At 36.7% G+C, this 24,641-nt stretch overlaps 1 protein-coding gene across 1 annotated transcript in view; it reads left to right on the forward strand.

Annotated features, from left to right (window-relative positions):
• NBAS (NBAS subunit of NRZ tethering complex) overlaps nt 1-24,641 on the forward strand; it is a 322,232-nt gene that overhangs the window by 2,043 nt on the left and 295,548 nt on the right. The window contains 8 exon segments of the mRNA XM_041755246.1: nt 876-930; nt 2,460-2,496; nt 4,801-4,878; nt 5,221-5,268; nt 10,129-10,172; nt 19,938-20,071; nt 22,306-22,439; nt 23,865-23,963. Of these exon segments, the coding sequence (XP_041611180.1) occupies nt 876-930; nt 2,460-2,496; nt 4,801-4,878; nt 5,221-5,268; nt 10,129-10,172; nt 19,938-20,071; nt 22,306-22,439; nt 23,865-23,963 (629 nt within the window).

Below are 24,641 nucleotides of genomic sequence, written 5' to 3' on the forward strand. Positions count from 1 at the left end.
CATGTTTGTGGAATGAAAGACCTCTTCTGTGTTTTTAAGCGGTATCTGTGTGCACTAAGTGTATGTCTGTGCTCCTCTCTTAACAGCACATTAGGACATCTTATTCATTTTTTTTTTTAAAGATTTATTTTTATTTATTTATGTTAGAGAGAGAGAGACAGGCAGAGGGAGAAGCAGGCTCCATGCCAGGAGCCCGACGTGGGATTCGATCCCGGGTCTCCAGGATCACACCCTGGGCCAAAGGCAGGAGCAAAACCGCTGAGCCACCCAGGGATCCCCACATCTTATTCATTATTTGTGGTGCCTGCAATTGATGAGCTTAGTTTTTGATCTGTACTTAGGAACTATTTAATATAGATACCAGTTGGATATGAGTATGTGTGTTAGTAGCATTTTCTCTGTGGATATACAACAAATACTCAAGTTTGCCTCCAAGTATGAGTTTATTGATCCATATTGATCCATATGATTGATCCATATGGATCACATATGATCCATAAGTTTTCCTGCAGGAAAAACTTATTTTAGGCCTCTGTGACCCACCCAAGTAGACTGCTGACCTGGCAACGAATATATGGATCTTTGTCCTTGACGGCTTCTGTCTTTGTACTGGTGTTTTGATGTTTGGTGTTTGAGTTTCCACCTTCAATCCTTGTCCTTCCCTGCAAAATTTGACCTGACAAATGCCTGTAACTCTACCATGCTTACTTTTGCTCTCACTGTTTTCAGTCCTGCTTCTACTTTTGTTTCTAAACAGTGGTTTTTAAATGCTGGCAACTTGTACTCTGCACTGGGTATTAGCAAAGAAATAGAACTTTACGTATTGTGTATTACTAGAAAATTCTCAAATGTAATATTCATTTTTCCAATTACAGTCTAGAGGCAACCGAAAACATGGTGCATCCTTTATCATCACAAAAGCAATTAGAGGTAAGTATAGCTTATTTATTTTTCTCCATATAATGATCTAGTTAAATAACTTTTTCCATCTCATTTATGACTTTACTGTTTTAGGAATTTTAAAATGTTCTTTAGACTTACAGAGCCTGATAAAAGTGAATAGCATACATGAATTTAATTGTATTAAATTATATATGTCATTTTATTAAATATATGTATATATATGATATATGGATATATATGTATAATCTTAATTATGTATACATATGAGATATGTGGCTCTATATGTGTATATACAGATTTATGTGTATGTATGTATACGCACACTTTTGTAATGCAGCTTAAAGTATGGCTTAAGTTTAACCATTATGGATGTGTTCAAGAAGAAATGAAAATCAAACTCAATATGAGTCTCAGAATCTGGACATTGAAAGTGAAAAGACTGTGACAGGCTTTCTAAGTGGTTTATGTGATGTTCCAGCGACACTGGTCAGAGTTATTCAGATAAAAAATTTGATTAACCAGAGCGTTCATGTAACTCCTGAGCGTTTGCATATGGGCGCACAGTATTTGAGTAAGGCTTGAGCACTGTCTGCATTAAACGGGTGCTCTGAGAACTTGATGTATATTTATTGATCTAATCCTTTACTAGACCAGCAAGGCAGGTGCTGTTATGACTTCATGTTTTTAAATGAGGACACTTGTCCAAGGTCATTCATTTGGAATTTGACTGCATGTCTTTCTGGCACCAAAGCTCATCCTTGTAATAGTGGTGAATTTGAGTTACTCACACAGAGAGGAATTCAGTTTCAAAGGAGTTGACTACTTGAAATTAACTATAATTTTATCTTATGTTACAAGCACTAGCATATTTCAGTTTTCATTGTGACAAATGTTTTGAAATTTTCATAATTTAGTAAATATACACAAGTAATAAAATTACTTGTGGTGTGATGGTACATCCCTTCTTGGGGCATAGAACTGGTGAGTTTTTCCTGTTGATGATTCTTCTGTTGAGGCCGGACACTTCTTCCTATAATTGATCTTGAGTGGTACTGCTCCCCTTTCTGCCTCCCAACTCTACCTAAGTGAGGTGTCCCTTTATTTTCAGTGTGTTAGAGATTTTGTTTCTTCTGGACTTCTGCATTTTAGATATTATTTTAAATCTGTTTTAAAGTATAAAATAGCATCTTAATTTTTATATGAATATTTTGGTTTTAAAGGGTGATTATTATGACTTCTACTCCATGGTTTTATTAAAGCCTCTTTGGTGAAATTTAACCTCCCAAACCACACTTCCCACATTTCCTTTTTGTACTGTCAGTAAATGCTTCACCAAAGTTTTGAATAACACAAACTTGGGACTTACTATACACAAATATATGATCTTATAAAAGTTACAGTGTGTATTGGATTATATTCTTTTAAGAATTTTGTTCTCCTTATTTTGTAATGATTCAGTCTGCAGTATATTTTAGATTTATCATCATCGAAGCTAATTTGAAAGCAATTCCTAAAGAATAGCTGATTCTTATTTGGTTTTGCTATTTTTATTACAGATCGTTTATTATTTTTACGTCAGTACATCTGGTATAGGTAAGTGTCCGTTCAGAGAACAGTGTGAATGTTAAAAACAAATACTTATGACTTAAGTTTTCAGAGTTCAGTCCCAGATTGTGGTACAGATGCTGACATTTAGGTGAATGAAATAGACCTTTTCAAATAGTTGATATACTGACAAGATCTCTCAGTTGACTGAAGGTAATTTTTGTTTTTTTAGTCATTATTCAGAATATCTCAGGACGACTGTTGCTTTCTATGAGTGTTCTCAGCCTTCTCTTGAATGCCCACATGATGGATCTGTAGCTTGAGGATCTTTTGAAAAACAATTTTGTTCTTACGGTGTCAACAACTCTTGTGGCCAATATTCAGTTGCTGTGCATCAGGGAAGGTCTTTAAATTTCAGTTCTTGGGTACTTTTAATTCTTTTTGAGTGTTAAGTCTGTTCTTAGGCATGGTGCAAGTGTTCAGCCTTAAAAAGAACAAAGAAATGATCATTCTGACAAAGAATATAGTTCTGCTTTTAGACAGGTGTATAGGGATTGTTTTACAGACTTATTTAACAGACTGCTTTCTCCTTAGGGACATCTAATCTTAAAAGTTCCAGAGATAATAGTTTTATAAAGGAGACCTTTGGCTCTTCTCTAGGATTAGCTCCGATGTTTTTCTGCTTTGTGTGTGTGTGTGTGTGTCTATGTGTGTATAAATTCAATTTCTTATTTAATTTTATCTTGCTTTTGGGTGTGTGTGTGTACATAGGGAGGGTAATGAGATGAGAGCTGAGGGAGAGGCAGGGACAGGGGTGGGTATTTAAGAGATGAGCTGTTTTTCCTGTGCTCACTGGGTGGCTTAGGTTGCTAGCCTTGAACATCTTAGGGAAGTGTGGGCAAAAATATGTCCTCATGTGTCAGTGCACCATGAAGTGATTATTTAATCTTCTCAATGATATGTTACTTTCATAAGTAACAAAATTAACTGCAGAAAGTTCAGTTTTGCTCTTGAGTTTATGGTAATTAAACTTACAGGCTTTGGGGTTAATATTTGTTTCAAGTGGCTTTTTCTTTTAGAGTTTTTTTTCTTTTAATTATGAAGTATTATAAATAGACTGAGAAGTATAGACACTAAGTCTGAACATGTTTATTATAGTATTATCTCTGTGTGAGTTAGGCGGTTGTTGCTGTCTGGTTCAGATAGCCTTCTCTCTCTTTTTATGCAAAATGTTGTAACTCATTGTCCCCTCCTCCCCCCATCCCCAGAGGAAATGATCCTCCTCAGGTTGATGTTTGTTATAATATTTCTGTAACTTCCATGGTATAAAATATTTTGTGTTTTAGAAATGAACACAAATATGCTGAATGTATATTACTGATACTTTTATCCTACGTTTTTGTTTTCTAATTTCCATAGTGTATTTTTCTCTTGTGTGTATTTTTATTTTTTTCCCCCCAACAGCTTGTTTTCTCTGTTCTTTTCCATCTATTTTCTTGATTTCCTCCTGTGTTATTCTGGATTGGTTGTATCTGCTTGTGCTCTGACAGTGAATCCTTTCCTCCTGTCTTTTGTAAATGATGTTATTGTGAGCCTGTGCTTGGCTGTCCTTGCACCACTTGGGTGAAGTGAAATTGCAGTCTGCTCTTACATGTGGTCAAGGTTTGGGGTTTTGCTTTTTCATAGGGGATTTCATTCCCTTTCCCCCACAGACTGAATTTCAGACAGAGATGACATTCCTGAATGCCCCCCCAACCCCGGTGAGGTTTGTCTGGTCCTCCTTTCACTGAGAGCAGTCTTGCCATGGGTGGGTACTGGCCCTTACAGGGAGTAAGGAGTTCCCTTCTGGCTCCTGTTCTTTCTATGCCCTGCAGCTTATTTCCAGTCCCAGGTGTTACCCCTTGTTTTGAGTTCTTGTACCTGTATCCAGTTTTAACTTTAAGTTCCCTTTTCATTTCTAGTACTTGGAGATTTCTTTCTTTCCTGTGAGTTTAGTTGTATACTAGAATTAGTTTTTGTTAGAGGTGAATCAGATTTTCTAGGTGTGGATGGCAGGAAGGGTTTCTTACAAGCTCACTCTGCTGTTACTGGCAACCTCGATACCTTTTCCTTAGGACACAGAATTTATATCTGAGCATACCACTGTGTTTTTCTGGAAGAAAAGATGTGTGTGGTCAAATTTCACATAACCAATTAGTAGCTTTGAGTTTTGGATTTCCCAGTTTATTCAAATTTTATATCTTAATGAAAAACATCCTGTCTTACTATAACTATATATGCTACTTATAATACTTATTTGCTTATATGTGTCTTTGATGATTAAATTTTAAGTTAGCTAATGTGTTGTTTCAGCCCCGTGCCTTTTTTGCTCCCTGATGGACTGGTTCGCTTGGTTAATAAACAGATAAACTGGCATTTGGTACTTGCAAGGTAAGGTATTAAACATTATGTATTTCTCTGAATTTCATCTAAATTCCATTACGGATATTAATTTTGGAGTCCTTTTGGCCTGTAGTGTTAATTTCTTTTTTTTATATTTCAATTGCCTTTGTCACATATTATTGATACCTTTTAAATGTATTAGTTCAACTATATTGAATCATTTTTATGTATGTTTTGGTACCTTGATATTCCTATTTAATTTTAAGGTCAAAAGTTGGATGACTAAAGATGTGAATACATTTAAAGATAATTTTAACTTCTTAAAATCTTCTTGTTGAAGACTGCTACAACTATTTATATAGAATTCTTTTTCCTTCTTTCCTATAAAAGCAATGGAAAACTTTTGGCTGCTGTTCAAGATCAGTGTGTGGAGATCAGGTAATTGTTAATATTATTCATATTTAAAATTTCCCTTGAGAAAATTTTATTTGATTTATGGGAACTAATATTTTTGAAGAGGCATATTTAAAGGGGTTTGACCCACATAATTCTGTGAGGTGCCAGACGCCAACTTATCCAATTACAGGACTAAGGATATTTTGCCAGAGTAGCACAGTCTGCTTCCCCAGATCACTTTGCTGTCATCTGAGAAATTTTTCCTTTTTTAGTAGACAAGGCGTATCTTCAGAACTCTGGAAGTCACCCTTGTTTGGTTACTGCACAGTCAGCTAAAACAAATGCTTAAGAAAGTATTAAAAAAAAGTAGGGGCTACTTTGCTTTGTTGGCATAAAGCTGTAGATGGAATATGGGCCTACAGAAGACAGAGATTCCATATTACTTGAGACCAGTGATATTCTCTGTCATCTTGAGCTATTCAGTGGTATTTTCTACACATCTAGAAGGCTTCTTTAAGATGGGATATCCATGTACTTTTTTTTAAGTAATATTTTTGTTGTGAAAGAAATAGCTACAGTAGCAACTAAGGAAAACTAGTGTGTGTGTTTTTTTTTTTTTTAAGATTTTACTTATTTATTCATGGGAGACAGACATAGGCAGAGGGAGAAGCAGGCTCCCTGCGAGGAGCCTGATGTGAGACTCGAACCCAGGACCCCAGGATCACAAGCTGAGCCAAAGGCAGATGCTTAACCACTAAGCAACCCAGGTACCCCGAAACTAGTTAGCTACAGCAGACTAAACATGTTGCACTTTTAGAATTAGAGGCTGGTTCCTTAAGACCTGACTCTTGGTTTTTAAAAAATAAGCAATGAGCCCAAAATTTCAGGGTGCCTAGATACTAGCCAAAACTTTTTTTCTGACACCTCATTATTCTTGATTAAATGTAGGATAATTCAGTTGTTATCACACTGGTTTTAGCTTTCCGTTGTGTAATTTCTTTCTTTTTCCAGTTTCCAAACAGAACAGGACCCTTCAACTTTTGGGGGTGTAGAGAGAGTGTTTGTTTTCACTGGGGCATCAACTTCAGCAGAAGCTTTGTTTTGTAATCCTTCTTAAAATCTTCAGAATGGAGATGATGGGCAATAATGACAGCCTTCCATAACTACATTACTTAATTTGGCCAGTATTTGATAGGCAGGTCCTTCTCTTTTTCTACGGCATCCATAAACATCAAGCTGGCACAATTCTTTAACTGCCATTGTTCATAGGAGTGGGTGAGAGCTTGGTATTCCATTTATTGCAGTAATGTGAAATGGATCTTTTTGAGAAATGTGCTTATGGTGTGACTTTATAAATAGCAGTTAATCGTCAAAATTTCCATCTTTATCCCATGAAATGAGAACATCAGTGGAATGATTTTAGGTGTTAGGATCAGAACATGTATATGGGAATGGGATTGATATTTAGATCTGTGAAGAAGAGTTTGACCAAGTGCTTCTGGAACTTATTAATAAAATTTTTGATGAAGAGAACAAAAAATTGCTTTTATAAAAGGATTTGCTACTGGATTGTTAGAGGGTAGAATATTTCTAAAACTTGTACACGTATCCAGCTCTAGGAGTTCACTCCTGTATTCGAGATTAAGTAGTGAGGGAAAATTTCTAGGCAATGGTAGTGATGCTCATCAAGATCTTATTCATCTGGTGTGTAATTTACAAAAGCTTTTGTTAACGTTAGTATATCTAAGGACTCTTACATGGTAAAGCATGAATTCCACCGGGAAGCCTTTCAGGAACACAATCCATATGGACCTCCCACCCCCACCCTGGTTATGTGCCAGTCCTTTATGCTCCTGAAATAATCAACACACTATTATACTTAGGGATAGGATAATACTAACGGTGTTGGACATTCTTGTAAGGGCTTAACATGTTAATTCATTTAATCTGTGAGGTAGGTCTTCTTATTTCCCTCCATTTTAGAAATGAGGAAGCTGGCATTGCTTGAGGATTTGAAATTTACCGTTCTAGCTTCAGTGTTCCTGCTTTTAACCACTAATCTATAGTACCTTTTGATCATGTTGTCTACCTGTATATACTTGTATGTGTACATGTGGGTTTCCCTGGGTATAGTTAGGACTACTGCTCTGCACAACTCCAGGGTTGTCATTTACTTAAAACTCAGTGTGAGTGGGGGCACCTGGGTGCCTCAGTAGTTAAGCATCAGCCTTCAGCTCAGGTTATGATCTCAGGGTCCTGGGATTGAGCCCTACAATGGGCTCTCTGCTCAGCGGGGGGTCTGCTTCTCCAACTCCATCTGTGCACACACTCCCTCTCAAATAAATAAGCAAAAAATCCTTAAAAATTCAATGTGAGTGGGTTCTGGTGTCTGCAAGAAGCAATGCTGTCCTTTTTCCCTAGCAGTTTATTAAAGATTTTATTTAGAGAAAGAGAGGGGGGAATGGACAGAGGGAAAGGGACAGAGATTCTCAAGGAGACTTCATGCTGAGTGTGGAGCCTAACGCGGGCTTGATCCTATGACCCTGAGATCATGACCTCTTGAACCGAAATCAGGAGTCAGATACTTTAACCTACTGAGCCACCCAGCTGCCTCTCCCTAGTAGTTTATATTTCCTTGAACATAGTAGGTGCTTAGTTGATGTTTGGTAAGTAAGTAAGGTGTTTGCAAGTGGCATACATGAAACTGACTTTGGCAGGTGTTACAGGGCCTAGTCCACTGACTTGCTCAGAGTTGGCAATCTTTTCCTCTTGCTGAATTAATACAAAATGTGTGCATCTAGTAACCTGAAACGAAGAGTGTTTGAGCCAAGATGTGGAATGGTCAGGGGAAAAAAAAAAAAAAAAAAAAGCAGGGTAGATCCTCAAAGTATGAACAGTGGCTGTGCCTGAATGTTTAAGAGCTTCTTTGTTCTCACTATTCCCATTTATTTTTTGTGCTGTGGTAAAGAACACATAGAATGCAAGATTGGCTCCAGTAGTGGTATAGTAGGCATCTGGTATTTGGTAAATATTTGTTGATTGTATTAGAATATGAAAGATAACTCTGGTGTCTAGGGTCATTATTCAATTCTTGGGAGCAGTCCTAAATAGGAAATATTTTTTGAGGAGAAAAAAATGAAAAGCTTGAAACACATGTCAGTTTTAGTTCAGAGACAGCCCTGCCTTTTGCAAGATCGTATTAGGGCTGCTGTTTGCCAGTATGTTGGTAGCAAGTGGCAGATGACTCCAGTTATTTGCTCCAATATGGCAAATCTAACCTGCTTGTGTGTGGGGCTCACGTGGCTAAAAAGAGACTTGTTGTGAATTGCTACTTTAATTTGTAGTTTGGCAGTAATTACGTTTTATAAGTGGCTAATGCGTGTTTCTTTTTTCCCTAAATAGTGAAGTGACAATTTCTAATGGTTATAGGCTGTTATAAATATGGGAACTAAAATGAAACCATCACAGAACACAACAAAAAGCATTAAAATGAGGGACTCACGGAAAAAGGCACCTTCCCCCAAATTTGCTCAAGTGAATATATTTATGAAGTTTTGACAAAACCAAATTTATGCCCCTCTTCCCTTCCCCAGTAAAAGAGCAGCTATTATTTGTGATGATATTAAGGGTGAAAATAATGAACACTGATTTAGGTCTAGTTCTTGCTAATTTATATGTAATGTCTTTAATCCTTTCCTAAGCTATGAAGTTGCTATTACCCATCCCATTATATTGGGAGGAAATAAAACTCCTATTGAATATTTTGTCCAGGTTTCCCAGATGAGCTGAAATCAGGTCAGCATCACTTCAAAGACCATGTTCTTTATGCTGTATTCCACTTGGAGGCTGAATAGTCAATTTCTTGAAATTTATTACCATATTTATAATTGGCTTTTGTCATATTTTAATAAACATTAGTCTTTAAAATTTGCTTTAATTTTCTATATTAGAAAAGAGTTAAATATTCAAGAGAGAAGAACTGCAAATTACCTGTGGGTCCGCCAAAATGTTGTATGTTCTTTGCACCTTTTCTGTATGTGTATGTGTGGGTGTGATCTTTATTCTAACAATACATTCTATTTGATACCTATTTTCTTATAACTTATGAGAAGATGTTCATAATAATTTTCAAATCACATATAGTATTTGCATAATATTTTATTGAGTGCATTAGCAAAATCTAATCTTATACTGGGTGTATTTTTCTCTTTCATAAAATAGGCTGCATAAATTTCCTTGAGATCTCTGTGTATCTGTAATTATTTCCCAGGGATAACTTTATTACAGAAGTTGAATTGCCAGATCAAATTACGGTGGGCATTAAAGTTTTTTGATAATTGTTACTAAATTATTTCTTAGAAGGTTTACCAATTTTCATTTCTGAACATATAATAATTATACTACGTTGGTATATATTTCAAGATCACAGATTTTTAAATAGGTCTCTAGTAACAAATATGGTTAAAGCTATTTGTTTTATTAAAGCAAGACTTTTTTTCCCTAAGTGATTTAAACTTTGCAGTATGATACAGACCATGGTTCTTGACCCATATCAATCTGTAGAGCTTTAAAAAAATATTGTTGCTTGGGCCCCATTCCATATTTGCTGGATCAGAACCTTTGGGGAGGGACCATGTATCTGTATTGTATTAAAAACCATGTTTAATTGAACTTTTGCTTATATCCTTGTATTCTGAGTGTAGCTCACCGTTTCTGGTGAAATAAGATTGAAAGAAAATGTCGTCATCAATGAAAGTGTCTTATTTGAGCACAAATCCACATCTGAGAGGACTAGTGGTGTTGCGCAGACAAGTTGTCTACTTTATCGTTTCTGTGGACTTTCATAGTATGATGAAATAGTGTTATGGTGAAACTTGGTTTAATTTTACACCTATTTTGCAGGTCTGCAAAAGATGATTTTACGTCTATTATTGGGAAATGTCAAGGTAAGAGTTTCCAAAATATTGAAAAAGTGAAAATTTCAAATTTTCAACCATTAACAGTATTCCTAAAAAGTCAGAATAGATATTAAATATTAACAAGGTTTGTTTGACTTTATTAAAATAATTTTAAAACCTCTTAAACTGATTTACTGCCTTAAATGTTTTGCTTTGTCCATTTTGGACATTTTGAAGAGATTTGAAATTGAGACTTAAAATTCTGCACCGGTTTTGGGATAAAGTCTTTGTGTCTCTAATCTTTTTTTTTTTTTTTTCTTTTCATCTTTTTACCCAATGTGGGGCTTGAACTCATGACTCTGAGATCTAGTTTTATGCTCTACTGACTGAGCCAGTCAGGTGGCTCTAGTCTTTTATTTTGAATTCAATACAAAAAAAAAAAAAAAAAAAAAAAAATTCAGAGTTGATTAGATATAGACTAGCAAAAAAAAAAAAAAGAAAAGTCTAGGATTTGATCATTCTTCTGTATTCAGCACAGATTACTATCATTAGTATATATCGTATATAATTACATATATGTATATGTCATATACATATACATTTCATGGGGTACTGGGGCTATGACCATGAGCAAAAAGGCATGGTTCTCTTGAGGTATATAGACACTGAGAACATAATTACTAATTTTGACAAATCTGATGAAGGGAAAATACAGAGTAGACTAAATGTTTAACCAGGGCTGTGAGAGGAGTTGTTGAGAAAAAGTGACTTTGGAAAGCAGCCTAAGGGATGAATAGAAGTTAGGAGAAGCCAGGGGTGTGTTTCTGACTGTAGGAGCAGGTAGGAAAAAACAGAGGAACCCATACAGGAAGAAAATAATTAAGGGGATGCTTTTTGGTAAATGCAACTATTCTGTGTGTTTTACTTAGCGACCTGCAGTCCATCTGTTGTAGGCATCCTAATGATGGTAATCATGGTGGTTGTAATGATGACAGACATTTATGGTGTCCTTACTGTGTACCACTGTATTTAGTGCTTTGCATGCATTTTCTCATTTAATTGGAAGAACTCAGTATGCATATTTTATCTCAAAGTAGTATTTAGGGTAAGATGATAACTCTTCAACAGTGAGAGTGAGGAGAAGGAAAACATTGATAGTTTTGAAATCTGCAACACAATATGATGGTAATGCAGAGGATTTTCCTCAACTTCCCTGTGGAAATGCTGGTCTTCAGCTCCTTGTCAGATATGCCATTAGTGAGTGGCTCAGGGTGAGTTTCCTTTTCCTTTTTCTCATTTTTGGTCACCCACATGTGTTCAGAAAATTAAAGATCAGACGTTTGAAAGATGTTTTCAGTTTTATGAATAGTGATACTCTATTAGTAGGTCAGAATCGCTCTACCTCTATAATTCCATACATGCTAGTGGGTAAGGTAGTAATAGAGTTCTTTATGGAGTTGTCTGTATGCATAGTATGCATAACCTAAAAGCAAATGTAAAACTGCCTATTTTGTTAATGTAAATTTAACCTCTTCTTGTAATCTGTTCCTTGGCTTTGTCCCCTGGATCGTCAGTGATTCAATTGCCTGTCTATACCAAGCCAAGAATCAACACATTTTCTCATTCTTCTTCCTTCTCTTTTTTCTTTCTTTGACAATTATTAAGCTGCTAGCATGTGCCTGGCACTCTGCTATGCGCTGTGTATAGAATGAAGAGTAAGCGCTAGGTAACCTTGGTTTAAGGGTTTGCAGTCTGTCAGGGAAGGAAAATAATTCACTGCAACTGTACTGAGTGGCACAATGGGGAAGCGTTGCCTTTGCCCTGGTGTCTCGCCTCTGCTTTTGCACTTCTGCCATCACAGCCCTAGCTCAGGCTTTTAACATTTTAACTTTGTTTTTTATACAACAGTCTCCTGACCAGGTTTTCTTCTCTTTGCCTCTCAGTGATCCACAATTCACACTGCTTGCCAAATGATTGCTGTTAAATGGAAATGCCATCAAGTTATCCTTCAGATTTGGCTCCCTGCTTTCTAGAAATGTGACCTTGGACAAGTTAACTTAGTCTCTGAGCCTCAATTATCTGTAATGGCATAATGTTATAGATGGGGTTGTGGAAAAAAATATGAGCTAATCTATGTAAAGCTCTTAGTATAATGTCGGATACATACTAAGTACTTAGGAGACCTTAAGCTTTTATCACTGCCACCACCACTAGTGCAGTTACTCTGCCTAGAATCTTGCAGTTGTTCCCCACTGACTATAGGTAGAATCCTGCTAATTTTTTCTGACCTTCCAGTCTGTCTGTCCCTGACGATCCCCCTGTCAGACATTCTGTGTTCTAGTACAAAGCAGCTCATGCTTTCCCAGGCCCATCGTGCTTTTCATGCCTTGGTACTGATAGTTCCTTTTGCTTAGAAGCTCTACTTTTATATTTAATTAATGGGTCTTGCATATTTTAGTTCAGGCATCGGGTCTTTTGGGGAACTTTTCCTCCCTGCCTGCTTCCTCATCATTTGTACATCTTTCTTAATGTTTTCCTAGGACTTGTTTGTACATGTATCCCCACACTCAGGCTAATGTACTCCCTCCCCCACCCCCTTAATTGCTGATTTGCTTATCTGATTCCCAGTTAGATTGTAAATTCTTTGAAGGCAGGGCTCCCATCTTACTCAACTTTTTTTGTTCCCGATGTCCAGCATGATGTCTCACACATGTTGGCACATAATTCTTTATCCTATTCAGTGGGTAGTGATACTTAGGAACTATTACAATGATTTTTATGAGTTTATGTCTGAACAAAGTATATTTGCATTTTCGTGTGAGTTAATTTTGGAAATTCATGACTGTATATATAGATTTATAATAGCTTGCATATACATATATAAAATCATGGATGATTATCATGGTATTCATGGTTTTGATTTCTCATGCACACAAATATGTATACATATGATAGATAAACGATAGATAAGAGGCCCTGTTAGCTTAGTATCTTGTTGAGAAATATATAGTATTTGTGTATTTCTAAAGCTTGGAGCTCTAGCATTTTCTGAACTTTCTTTCTTTCTTTGTTTTTTTTTTTTTGAACTTACTTTCAATAATAGTTTCTTCACCAACGCTTATTAAAGTAGACCAGATCTGGCTTACATAATGTGTAAAGATCAAGAAGTTCCTGGAATAATTTAGGGATGGGTATTTGGTTACCTTTTCCCCAGTGCTGTGCTTCTGTTGGGTGAGGGTTTGGGGAGCCCACTGTGAGCTGCTGAGAAGCACGTTCAGAATGTTAGAGTGATTCAGACCTGCAGGGCCCTTTTGAGCTATGACATTAGATATCCACACTTAGTATGTAAACTGAGAAATCTGCAAGTTAACATGAAAATGGGAAGCTTAACCCTCTATTTCACACAAATTATAACATTTGTTAGAGGTTTTACTGTGTATAGTTAATGTGGCAGCATGGATGGGATAATAATGCTTTGAGAACTAATGTTTTATTTTGTTGGCTTCCGAATGTGTGAATTTATGACCTTAATGCTGCATTAATGGCTTTTTTCCATTTCATATAATTTGATCTAATGATCATTTGCTTATTATCTGACTCATCTTTATGGGAATAACTCTCATATGCTGAATGATTTTTCCTGTGTAAGCTTGGAGAAAAGGAGCCAAAGTGGTGTTAATGCATTTTTGAAACTATATATTGCACAGTCTGCAAACTGAAATAGGAGCTATTTGGTTCCATTCTGATATTTTTCAATTATTGCTTTATAAAATAGATGTCATTTGAGAATGTTTTAAATGAGGTTGCAACTTGTGTTGGCTGTGTTTGCTAGGCCATAAATAATAGTTTTCTCTTTTTGTCCTGAATAGTGACCTAAATAATAGCACATAGAATTAGAAATTAGATTTTTTTTTTAGAGCTATACTATGTTAATCAAGAGATTTTTCTCATATTTCTGATTTTGAGATACCATAAATTAGAGCTTCTGGTGCTAAGGAGCAGATTTTATTGTAAGTATGCTGAGAGCGCAGCAACCTGCTGGTGGCCTGGTGGGCCACTTGACAGCCCAAGCTCAGATACTGTCTTTTGTATTTCTGTATTTCTAAAATTGACTTGATATTTTCCAGAACATTTTTGTTGAGATTCTCTATATATTCTTTTTCTTTGAATTCCCAAATGTGCTTTAATAGCTGTTTTGAAGTCTTTGCTTATTCTTTAATTTGTATCATTTCTGGGTATATTTCTATTGGATAAATTTTCCCATGATTATGGAAATTTTCCTGCCTCATATATCTAATGTTAAAATTTTTTTTGTTTTATTTTAATTTATGATCAATTGATTTTAATTTTTCATTTAAATTCAATTTAGTTGACATATAGTGTAGTATACTGGGGTAGGATTTAGTGATTCATCAGTCCCATATAACACCCACTGCTCTTAATTAATTTTTTTATTTAAAAACATTTTTTAAGTAGGCTCCATGCCTAGCATGGAGGCCAAAACTGGGCTTGAACTCATGACTCTGAGCTGGGATCAAGACTCAGATGACTGAGTCACCGGGGCATCCTTTTTTGTGTTTTATTTATTTATTTTTTCTAACACTGTATGTTAGTAAGTTTTGTTCTCTTCCCTAATTGAGTATTGAGTTTTGTTCTGGGATGTGGATAATTTCTTTGGGGATCAGCTTAATCTTTTAAGGTTTGTTCTTAAGTGTTAGATGATTTAGAATTGCTTTTACTTTGGGGTTAGATTAGTCCTATTTTAAGGTGGGGTCTTTCTGGGATTGCTTATGAGAGCTCTGAGTGTTCATTGACATCTCTCTACCCTGATGGGGTGGAACTCCCATGTTCCCACATCCTCTCCAAGTTCCAAACAACTCCAGTTGTTTTCCCCAGTAGCCATCTGTTCTGGGCCCTGCAGAATCTATCCGTGTATGTGTGTGTGTCTATGTGTGTGTGTCTTTGTGTATATATGTATGTATGTGTGTGTCCCAAGACCCAGGTTTCATCTCTGCAGATTTTTACAGCTCCATCTCTGCCTTGCTTCCTCTGGAATGCTGCCTTGCAAATTGTATTCAGCTCAGTAGCTCCAAACTCCGTACTTTATCTGCTCAATTTGTTGAGACATTCACGTGTGCTTGGAGGTCCCTCTTCACGCCCCATGGGCCACAGGTGCCTACTGTCTAAAAGTCACTTCTCCCAGTGATCATCAGAGTCTTGCACTGCCTGTAGTATAATGTCTGAAAACAGACGTTTGACCTATTTTTTCTTTTATGGTGGGAGATGTAGACTGAGACTAGTTACCTTTTTTTTTTTTTTTTTAATAACAAAAGCAGTACATACGTGTAACAAATTCAAACAGTACAAAAAACGGAAAAAGTAAAATTTTTTTTTCGATTTACATTTTTCATAGGAAATTATATTAATGATTTAATATAAAACCTTCTATGCTTATATAAAGCTGTATATACATGGATCAACTTTTTTCTTTAACAAAAATGAGATTATCTTGTATAGTTTATTCTCCAGCTTGCTCTCCTTCTGAAAGTGTTGATGGCTTTCCTAGTTGGTGTATACAAATTTATTTCAGTCTTTTAAAAGTAGCCACAGCATTCTATTGTAAGAATGTGAACCACATGGTTCTTTATCTATTCCACTCTTGTTGGAGGTTTAGGTGTTCACAGTGGCTTGCTTGTTTTCTTCTCTTTTCTCTTTTTCTTACTCAACTCGTCCTTCTCCTGAGCACCCCATTAACCGCTCCCCCCCCTGCCCCCCGCACCAGCCCCTGGCACTGGAAGTTATGTTCTGTTGGTCTCTGGGTATAGTATTCAGAATAGCTACTACTATAATTCTTTCCAGAAAGTTACACCTATTTATACAACTATGAAAAAGGAATGATTGAAGCTGTTTCTTTTCTCCACTGTCAGCACCATATGTTACCTATTTAAAAAAATATTCATTAGGTTCACAGGCAAAGGAAAAAAAAATCTCATTTTCAGTTTGCATATTTTTAGTTAGTAGGTAGAGCATACATTAAGTGGCTATTTTTATGTTTACTTTTTGGTGAATTGTTAGATCTAATCCTTTTGCCATACATTACTCTTAGATTACTTTTTCTTATTGATGTGATAGTATGAATGTTAACCCTTGGTCATATGTATTGCAAATATTTTCACCCAGTCTCTTTCCTTTTAAATTTGTTTTGGTGTACTTTTTGTTTTTATTTTTGTCCACAGAACTTTTTTTTGTTTATAATTTTTTGTAATTGCGTTTGTTGCTTTTTTTCAAGATTTCTCTTCATGGTTATACTTTTCATTCCAGGAGTATAACATTTTTCTCATGTCTTTACCAACACCGTTATTTCAAACATTCAAATATTTACCTTCTCGGCAAGTCTCTCTCTCTCTCTCTTTTGAAAGATCCTATTTATTCGTTTGAAAGAGAGTGAGAGAGAGCACAAGCTGGGGAAGGGACAGAAGGGGAAGGTGACTCCCTGCCAAGCAGGGAGCCCAGCACGGGATGTGGGGCTCGATCCCAGGACCCTGAGATCATGATCTGAGCTGAAGACAGGTACTTAATATACCAATCCACCCAGTTGCCCCACAGCAAGTTTTTGTAGCTCCACTAGTTTGCTCTTACTTATTGGAGGAGATTGTTCATTCAACCTTTCATCTTGCACATGAGGGAGCTGCACCTTGGTGATCTCCCCAAGGTTGTACCCTTCATTTTATGGCAACACTGAGAATAGAACCCAGTGTATCTTGCTTCTTAATCTTTCACTGTTTCTCTTTCTAATCTGAGCACTGATCTAGAGTGATTGCCTGTTACACCAGCGTGCTGGGCATCTCTTATGAACAGAATGGGCCCAGCACCTGGCATTTTGGAATTTATAGTTCAGTGAATAGACAGATGATAAAAAGTAGACAAACACATGTATAATTGGGATAAGATATGTGAAGATAAGGAAGTGAAATCATTGGACAGTGGGGAACAATGGGGCCTTGAGGCTGCATAGACAGGATGGCCGGAGAACACATCCTGGAGGAAGTGATCTGTATCACTGAAACATTTGAGAAATTGAAAAAATCAACATCTGAAAGATGAAAAGGAGCCAGGAAAGGATTCAGAGAAGGGGGCCCTAGGCTGAGAAAACAGCACAGACAAAAGCGCCAAGTGGGAAAGAACTTGGCAACCACTGGTTGAAGGGGCCACAACTGATGCAAGATATGAGTGAGAAGAAAGGGTCTCACTCTGAACATGGCAAGTGTCAGATTGCAGGCTAACTTTACCAGCAGCTTTTCTGAATACTTTTCAGACAACCCCATTGACACTTGCTTTGTAAAAATCCGGACTGTTCATTCCTCTCCAAAACCACATAGTCAGCTGGAAAAATCTGGTGATAAAAGTCTTTGTTTTTACATTGTTATGTGAAATCTTATTTTGTAATGAAAACATATCTTTAGCTGGGTCAAAACACATGCTGAGTTTCCTGGAGCTACTGGTTATGACTAGAAGTAATAGTGAAAACAAATCCCTTTCAGATGGAACTTGTTTTAGATAAAGAATGTGGTGTATAAATCTATTTATCCTATCGAAATGAAATAAGAGGAAAAAAACCTGTTATCACAGGTAGAACAGTAATGGAAAAATATTTCTGTGTTTCTTTAGCAGGTGAATATTTTTCAGGGCATTAAATTGTCCTCAAGCTGGTGTTTGTGTAACATCTGTGTGTAGGCAGGTCTTGTATTCTTATGTTGTTTATTATTTTGTGCCTGTGTTTACTTCCAAGTGTGATTTTTTTTTATAGCTTTATAAAGACAGATAACTGATCTTTTTTTATATTCTCATTAAAAAAATTCTTTTCTAGAGTATAGTTGGTTTTTTTTTTTTTTTTTTTTTTTTAAGTCTTTAATGAATCCTCCTGTGTTCAAGGGCCCTGTTGGATTTTTTTGTATGCTTCTTGCCTGTCGATAAATAGTCAAACTAAAGAAACTCATTGATCTGGTATTCTTTCCTCATATACAGAACATCTGTTATGTGTATTACAGAGATAAAAGGGAAGTCTGAATTCTATGGTATCTCACCTAGATGGAAAGAAAACTTTAGTTATGTAATTCATGTTTAATTGGTAGTCTCTGAGGGATGGTAAACTCTTTCCGTTACCTTGCCCTGTTAATATAGATTTTTCTGAAAGACTTAGTCCTCACTCATTAGTGAAACACTAATCACTTTCTGTTCCAGTTTCTAGGATGGTGGTGTTAAATAGGACATTGTAGATTTTACGGAGCTCAGAGACTCGGGGGAAACAGTCATGTAAACAACCTAATAGGTTGTGATAAATGCTATGGAAGAGTTTTGTACAGCATATTTGGGGGCACAGAAAGGAGAGCAGTCAGCTTCTAAGAGTGCCAAGGAAGGAGGAGGTACCCCTTTGTTACCACAGTGGTTGTAACAAAAGAAAACCATTTGAAGAGTACAGAAGAACATTCTAGGAAGAGGCAGCAGTGCGTATGAAAGCCTGGAGTATGCATGATTTGCTTATTTGCCAGGTGATTGTATTGTTGATGGCTTATTAGCTGTGTGGTGGAGGAAGTGGTGGGAGGCGACCCTGGAAGCCTGTGATGGAACCCTTTGTCAGGGGCCTTCCGTGTGTGTGTGTGTGTGTGTGTGTGTGTGTGTGTGTGTGTGTTTGTGTAGGATTGTGGCCCTGCTTCTCTTGGAAATGGAGAACCACACAGCTGCAGGATGTGTTTGTTCCTTCTTTTAGAAAGATCTCTTTGGAGATTATGGAGGAAGGATTGGGGGAAAAAAAAACTGAGGGAGGAGACCAGTTAGGAGGCTGTTGGGAGAGGCTCAGCAAGAGATTAGTGCAGCTTGAACTGAGGCATTCTAGTGGCCAGAGAGGAGAGAGAATTTAATGAATCTCAGAAACACCCCGAGGTGATTCTGAGGCTCAGTCCAGACTGAGAGCCAGTTGTGTGGTAGTGAGATGCTTACGGTTTGGGAAGGCGGGACACTAGGTTCTGGGTTTTCTTTGCTCTTGACTCACCTTGTCAGTCCCCTAATCATTTGGAATCCCTGCTGATAAAGGGAGGGCACTGGTCCTACCAGGCTTTTCAGTTCTGGGCTTCTAATGAGGGGATAGTGAAGCAGGCAAAACATCAAAAACCTCAAATCTATGAGTTTAGAGTTTCATGGTCTCTCTCTCTCTCTCTTTTATTTTACTGAAAAAACTCAGAAAAGAGGCATATGTTGGATTGTTAAGGCTGATTATTTAAATGTTATAATTGTAGGACTGAATAGGATAGTAGTTGATTCACCTAATATATGTGTATATGCATTTCTCCAATACTGTGTCTGTATAACTCTGCAATTGTATTTCCTTGGTATCTATGTTTGATATATTTAAAAGATCTCTGTTGAAATTTTCATTTGTTGCTGTTAGAGTTACTCAGCTCATTGGATTAGAATTATTTTCTGCCCATTCTCTATGCTTTTGATCTATCTTAATTTCATAAATATTTTGAGGTGTACTTTTCTGAGCCTTTTCCAGACCAAGTCATGCTCAGCGTTCAATAGACCCTGGGTGTCCATAGTCTCTGCTGCTTAAGTAAGTGGGGCAGAGGTTGCTGTGGTTTATACTTCCCACTTTTACTTGGAGTGGCTCTGGAAAGTGTTCTATTGAACTGAAGCATTAGAAATCCTTGGGAGAGGATATAATGTAGTTGAATAGTTAGTTTAGTTGCAGTAACTATAAATATTAACTATCTGTGTAACGCATTGTTAAAAGCACTTCTTTTCTTTTCATTCTAGTTCCAAAAGACCCTAAACCACAGTGGAGACGTGTAGCATGGAGTTATGATTGTACCCTGCTGGCCTATGCTGAAAGTACAGGAACTGTGAGGGTGTTTGATCTCATGGGAAGCGAACTCTTTGTTATTACCCCGGTATGTACATAAACTTCAACTGATTACATAAAAGGCATTCAAAAAGTACCAAGGTACTTGAGTGACCGAATGTGACGAGAGGGGAATAGACCTATAAATCTGAATAAGTTGTGAATGTAAGATGTTCTAGTAGATATCTGTATGTGAAATATTTTTTCTGTGTATTTTGTAATACAGTATTCAGAGGTGGTCCACCATTATGGAAACATGGTGGTAAGTAAATACTCAACCAAGGTACAGAAAAATGGTAGAAAGTTCCAGTGAGGGAAGGCAGTCCGTGCATGGTCACAACAGGAACAGCTCTCCAAGGAGTTGGAATTGATACTCTAAAGGGGATAGAAATTGAAAGAGAGAGTGGAGAAAAAAATAATGGTGGTAATAACTTGTATTTGTATAGTGCTTTATACTTTATTAATGAATTTGATATATACTCCTAGTTAATATTCACAACCCTTTGAGTAGATTGGCCAGATACTATCCTCATTTTACAGTTTAGAAAACTGAAATTGAGAGGCAGTTGAATGACTTTTCCTATGGCAATCCAGTTAATAAGTTGTTTCTTTCAGGAATCCAGTGCTTTTTACTTTATATCCTCCCTTGAATGAACAAGATACAGAGGCAGGTAGATCCTCAGTGCTTAACTCTGGCTGCATTTTAGGATCAGCAGGGAAGCTTTGTAAAGAAAAGAAAAATAAAATTACTTGGTTGTCTACGTTCAACCCACAGAAATTGATTTAATTGATTGGAGTGGGCTCTGGGCATTAACCTTGTTTACAAGTTTTTTGCTGATTTTTAATGAGAAGCTTAGGGATAAGAACCTGTGACATAGAAAACAATTTTTGTTCAGAAATAATGAGTGAGAAAACTTGAAAAAATATGTTAGGCTCATATTATGGAAGTCCAGGGGAGTCAAACTAACGAGTTTGGATCACTGTTTTCTAGACTAGCACTGTCTGATAGAAAAGTAATGTGAATTATGTAGGTGGTCATATGTGTAATTTAAAATTTCCTAGTAGCATTAAGAGTCGAAAGAAACAGGTGAAATTTATTATGTAATCTAATATATCATAAATATTATTTCAACATGTAATCAGTATAAAGATTATTAATGAGCTATTCTACTTTCTTTGATTCCAAGTGTTTGAAATGTCATATTTATTTTTATATTTATAGTCTATCCCACCCAGGACTAACTATCAAGTATTCAGTAGCCACATTGGCTGCAGTATGTATTTTGTGGTTCTGGACAGTAAGGAGTCATTTGCGGTGATAAACTTTATTTTGTGTGCTTCCCAAGGTGCTGCCTTCAGATCCTTAACAATATAGCCTGATACTTAGTTCATTGAAAAAGGTTGCCATTGAGCGAATGTTTTGTCTTTTCCTTTTAGCTGCTGATGGGGCAAATGGAAGTGATTGAGACTTTTTTTTTTTAAGATTTATTTTATTTGAGAGAGAGAGGGCATGTATGTGTGTGGGGTAGTGAAGGGAGAGAGAAATAAACAGACTCTGTGCTGAGCGCAGAGTCTGACTTGGGGCTTGATCTCATGACCCTGAGGTCAGACCTGAGTTGAAACCAAGAGTCAGATCCTCAACCAACTGTGCCACCCAGGTGCCCCAAGGCTTTTGCTTTGCTTTGCTTTGCTTTGCTTTGCTTTGCTTTGCTTTGCTTTGCTTTGCTTTGCTTTGCTTTGCTTTTCTTTTCTTTTCTTTTCTTTTCTTTTCTTTTCTTTTCTTTTCTTTCTTTTCTTTTCCTTTTCTTTTCCTTTCTTCTTTCTTTCTTTCTTTCTTTCTTTCTTTCTTTCTTTCTTTCTTTCTTTCTTTCTTTCTTCTTTCTTTCTTCTTTCTTTCTTTCTGAGCATTAGTTACTGCTAGCAATGAAAATCATCATTTGAGAGCTTATATCTGAACTCTGTATCTTAGAATTCTTTGGGGTTGAATGGTGGCATTGTTCCCTGCCCCCCCAACAGAAGTACAGTCCCAACAGAAATTCTCATATCTAGGTGAATCTCATCTAAAGGGAGTTGTGTGGCTCTAGCCTTTGTTGGGAGGGCAGGTGTATAGTTGGGTGTCTGGTTCTAGGCACTCTGATTTGCATGATTCTTCAGTATCCGGAGCAGTTCTGGGACTGTTGTAATGTGCACCTGGCAAGGCCAGCAACTGGGATGTCTTCCAACTATGCATGTGTTAACTTATTTGGAATCTTTTAGAAACTTAATTTGCCTCTTTTTCTATAGGCATCCAGTTTAGCAGGTGATTTGAGTTATGCCATTGCTGGGTTGATATTTTTAGAATATAAAGCCAGTGCACAGTGGTCTGCAGAACTCCTGGTCATCAATTACCGAGGAGAACTTAAAAGTTACCTTGTAAGGTAAAAATATACTTTATTTGGGAACTCCTATTTGAAATGTTTTTCTCTGGCTTAGTGTCAGATTTTGTTTTGTTTGTTCTTTTAGCATTTTGTTGTGAAAAATTGCCAATATAACAGGAAGGTTGAAATAATTGTATAGTAAATACCCTTATACCTTCACTTAAATTCTGTAGTTTGTATTTTACTATGCTTGTATATTACATTTCTGTCCATCTCTCCATCTCGCCATTAATATTATTTTTTAATGAATTTCAGAGCTAATACTTAAATGCTTTAGTATGCATGTCATTAATTAAAGTTTAACATTTTCTTATAGTTTTCTCTTTTGAAATAAAATTTGCATACAATGAAATGTATAGATTGTAAGTGTATCAGCCAGTGAATTATGACAAATGCATACACTTGTGTAATTCAAACCCCTATGAAGATGCAGAACATTACCATCCTGCTAGAAAGTTCCCTCTGCTCATTCCCAGTAAATCTGTCTACACCTACCCCCAGAGCAGCTATTGTTTGTTTATTTTTTTCCATCCTAGATACGTTTTGCTTGTTCTGGTAATTCCCATTAATGGACTCATCGTATGCACTATCCTGTCTGAGGTTTCCTTCACTTAGCATATTTTGAGATTTATTTGTATTTTTTCATGTATCAGTTTATTCCATTTTATTATAATACTAATGTATTTCAGTGTATGAATATTTCATGTGTCCTAGTGTGAGTTGTTACAACAAAGTACCATAAACTGGGTGACTTAACAACGGAAATTTACTGCTCACACTTCCCAAGGGTGTGTGTGTTCTGGGTCCAGCAGGGTTGGGTTCTGGTGAGAACCTTCTTTTGGTTTGCAAACTACTGACTTTTTGCTTCCTCACATGGTGGAAAGAGAGCTAGCTAGCTCTCTGGCTTCCTAAGGGCAGTAATTCTTTTCATAAGGGCGTCATCTTCATGACCTAATGACTTCCCAAAGATCCCACCTCCAGATACCATCACAATGGCATTAGGGTTTTAAAATTAAGTTTTTTTTTTTATTGGGGGATACAGACATTCATTCCATAGTGGGGTCACAGACATTCAGACCATAACATTCATGATTTGTTCTTTTGGTAGACTTCTGATTTCCAGTTTTGGGATACTGTGAATAAAGCTGTTATGACCATTCTTATACAAGTATTTATAGATATGTACTTTTATTTCTCTTGGGTCACTGTCTTTGAGTGGAACTACTGAGTCATAGTATAGATAGTTAATTTTTACCTTTTCCTCGAGTTTTTCTATTATTCATATTCCCACTAATAACTATCAGTGTTCTGGTGGTTTTGTATCTGCAGCTGTATTTGGTGGTGCCTTTTAAATTATAAAAGTTGTAGTGGGTATTTTTTGGTCTCTCATTGTGCCTTTCTGGTATTTTTTCTTCTTAAATTTAGTGTTGGAACAAATCAGAGTTATCAAGAGAGTCATTGTTTCAGCTTCAGTAGTCATTATCCTCATGGAATCAACACAGCTGTGTACCATCCTGGCCACAGGTAAGCAACCATTTCTTCTATTTGGTAGAGCATCAGGTGCATGGAAAAGTCTTGGCACAGTTTCAGAGAGAAGAAATGGTCCATTCTGCTTATTTTGACTTCCTCATTTTCTTCTCTCTAGTATAGTTGTCTTCAGTATCTATAATATGGTTGTAGTCCTCTTCTGAGTATTTCTGTTCATCTGGCTGACTGAGCTTTGAGCTACACTGGGCAATGAGGAAGTTTTTCTTCTCTTTCTTAAATCTTATTTTCCTCATCTGTAAATTGTAGGTACCTAACTTCTAGCACTCCAGCAGGTTGACAGAACTCACAAAATGCTCTGTGTGAAGTGCCCTTGCATAGGATGTCTCAGTACATGTGCCCCCCCTTCCTTCTCTGCAGACTAGGGCTGCTTTGATGGTTGCACAGCTGATTCCTGTCTCTGTTGCCCCTTCTTTATATATGCCACTTTTCCATGGATTTGCCACCTACATAGAGGTTTCATTGAAAATTGGGAATTTTTTACTTCTGGTGATTTCTCTTCTTGAATTTTGTTATTTGAGGGTGAAATTTTTCTGTTTTATAAGGTAGCCAGGCTAGCTTTTTGGTTCTCTAACTGGGAAGAGTTACCAAGTTGTAAATCAGACAAACCTAGCTTAAATTCTGAATTTTGAGACTTACTCTGTGTCTGTTTGTAAG

The sequence above is a fragment of the Vulpes lagopus genome, chromosome 5, assembly GCF_018345385.1.
Source record: "Vulpes lagopus strain Blue_001 chromosome 5, ASM1834538v1, whole genome shotgun sequence".
Lineage (NCBI taxonomy): Eukaryota > Metazoa > Chordata > Mammalia > Carnivora > Canidae > Vulpes > Vulpes lagopus.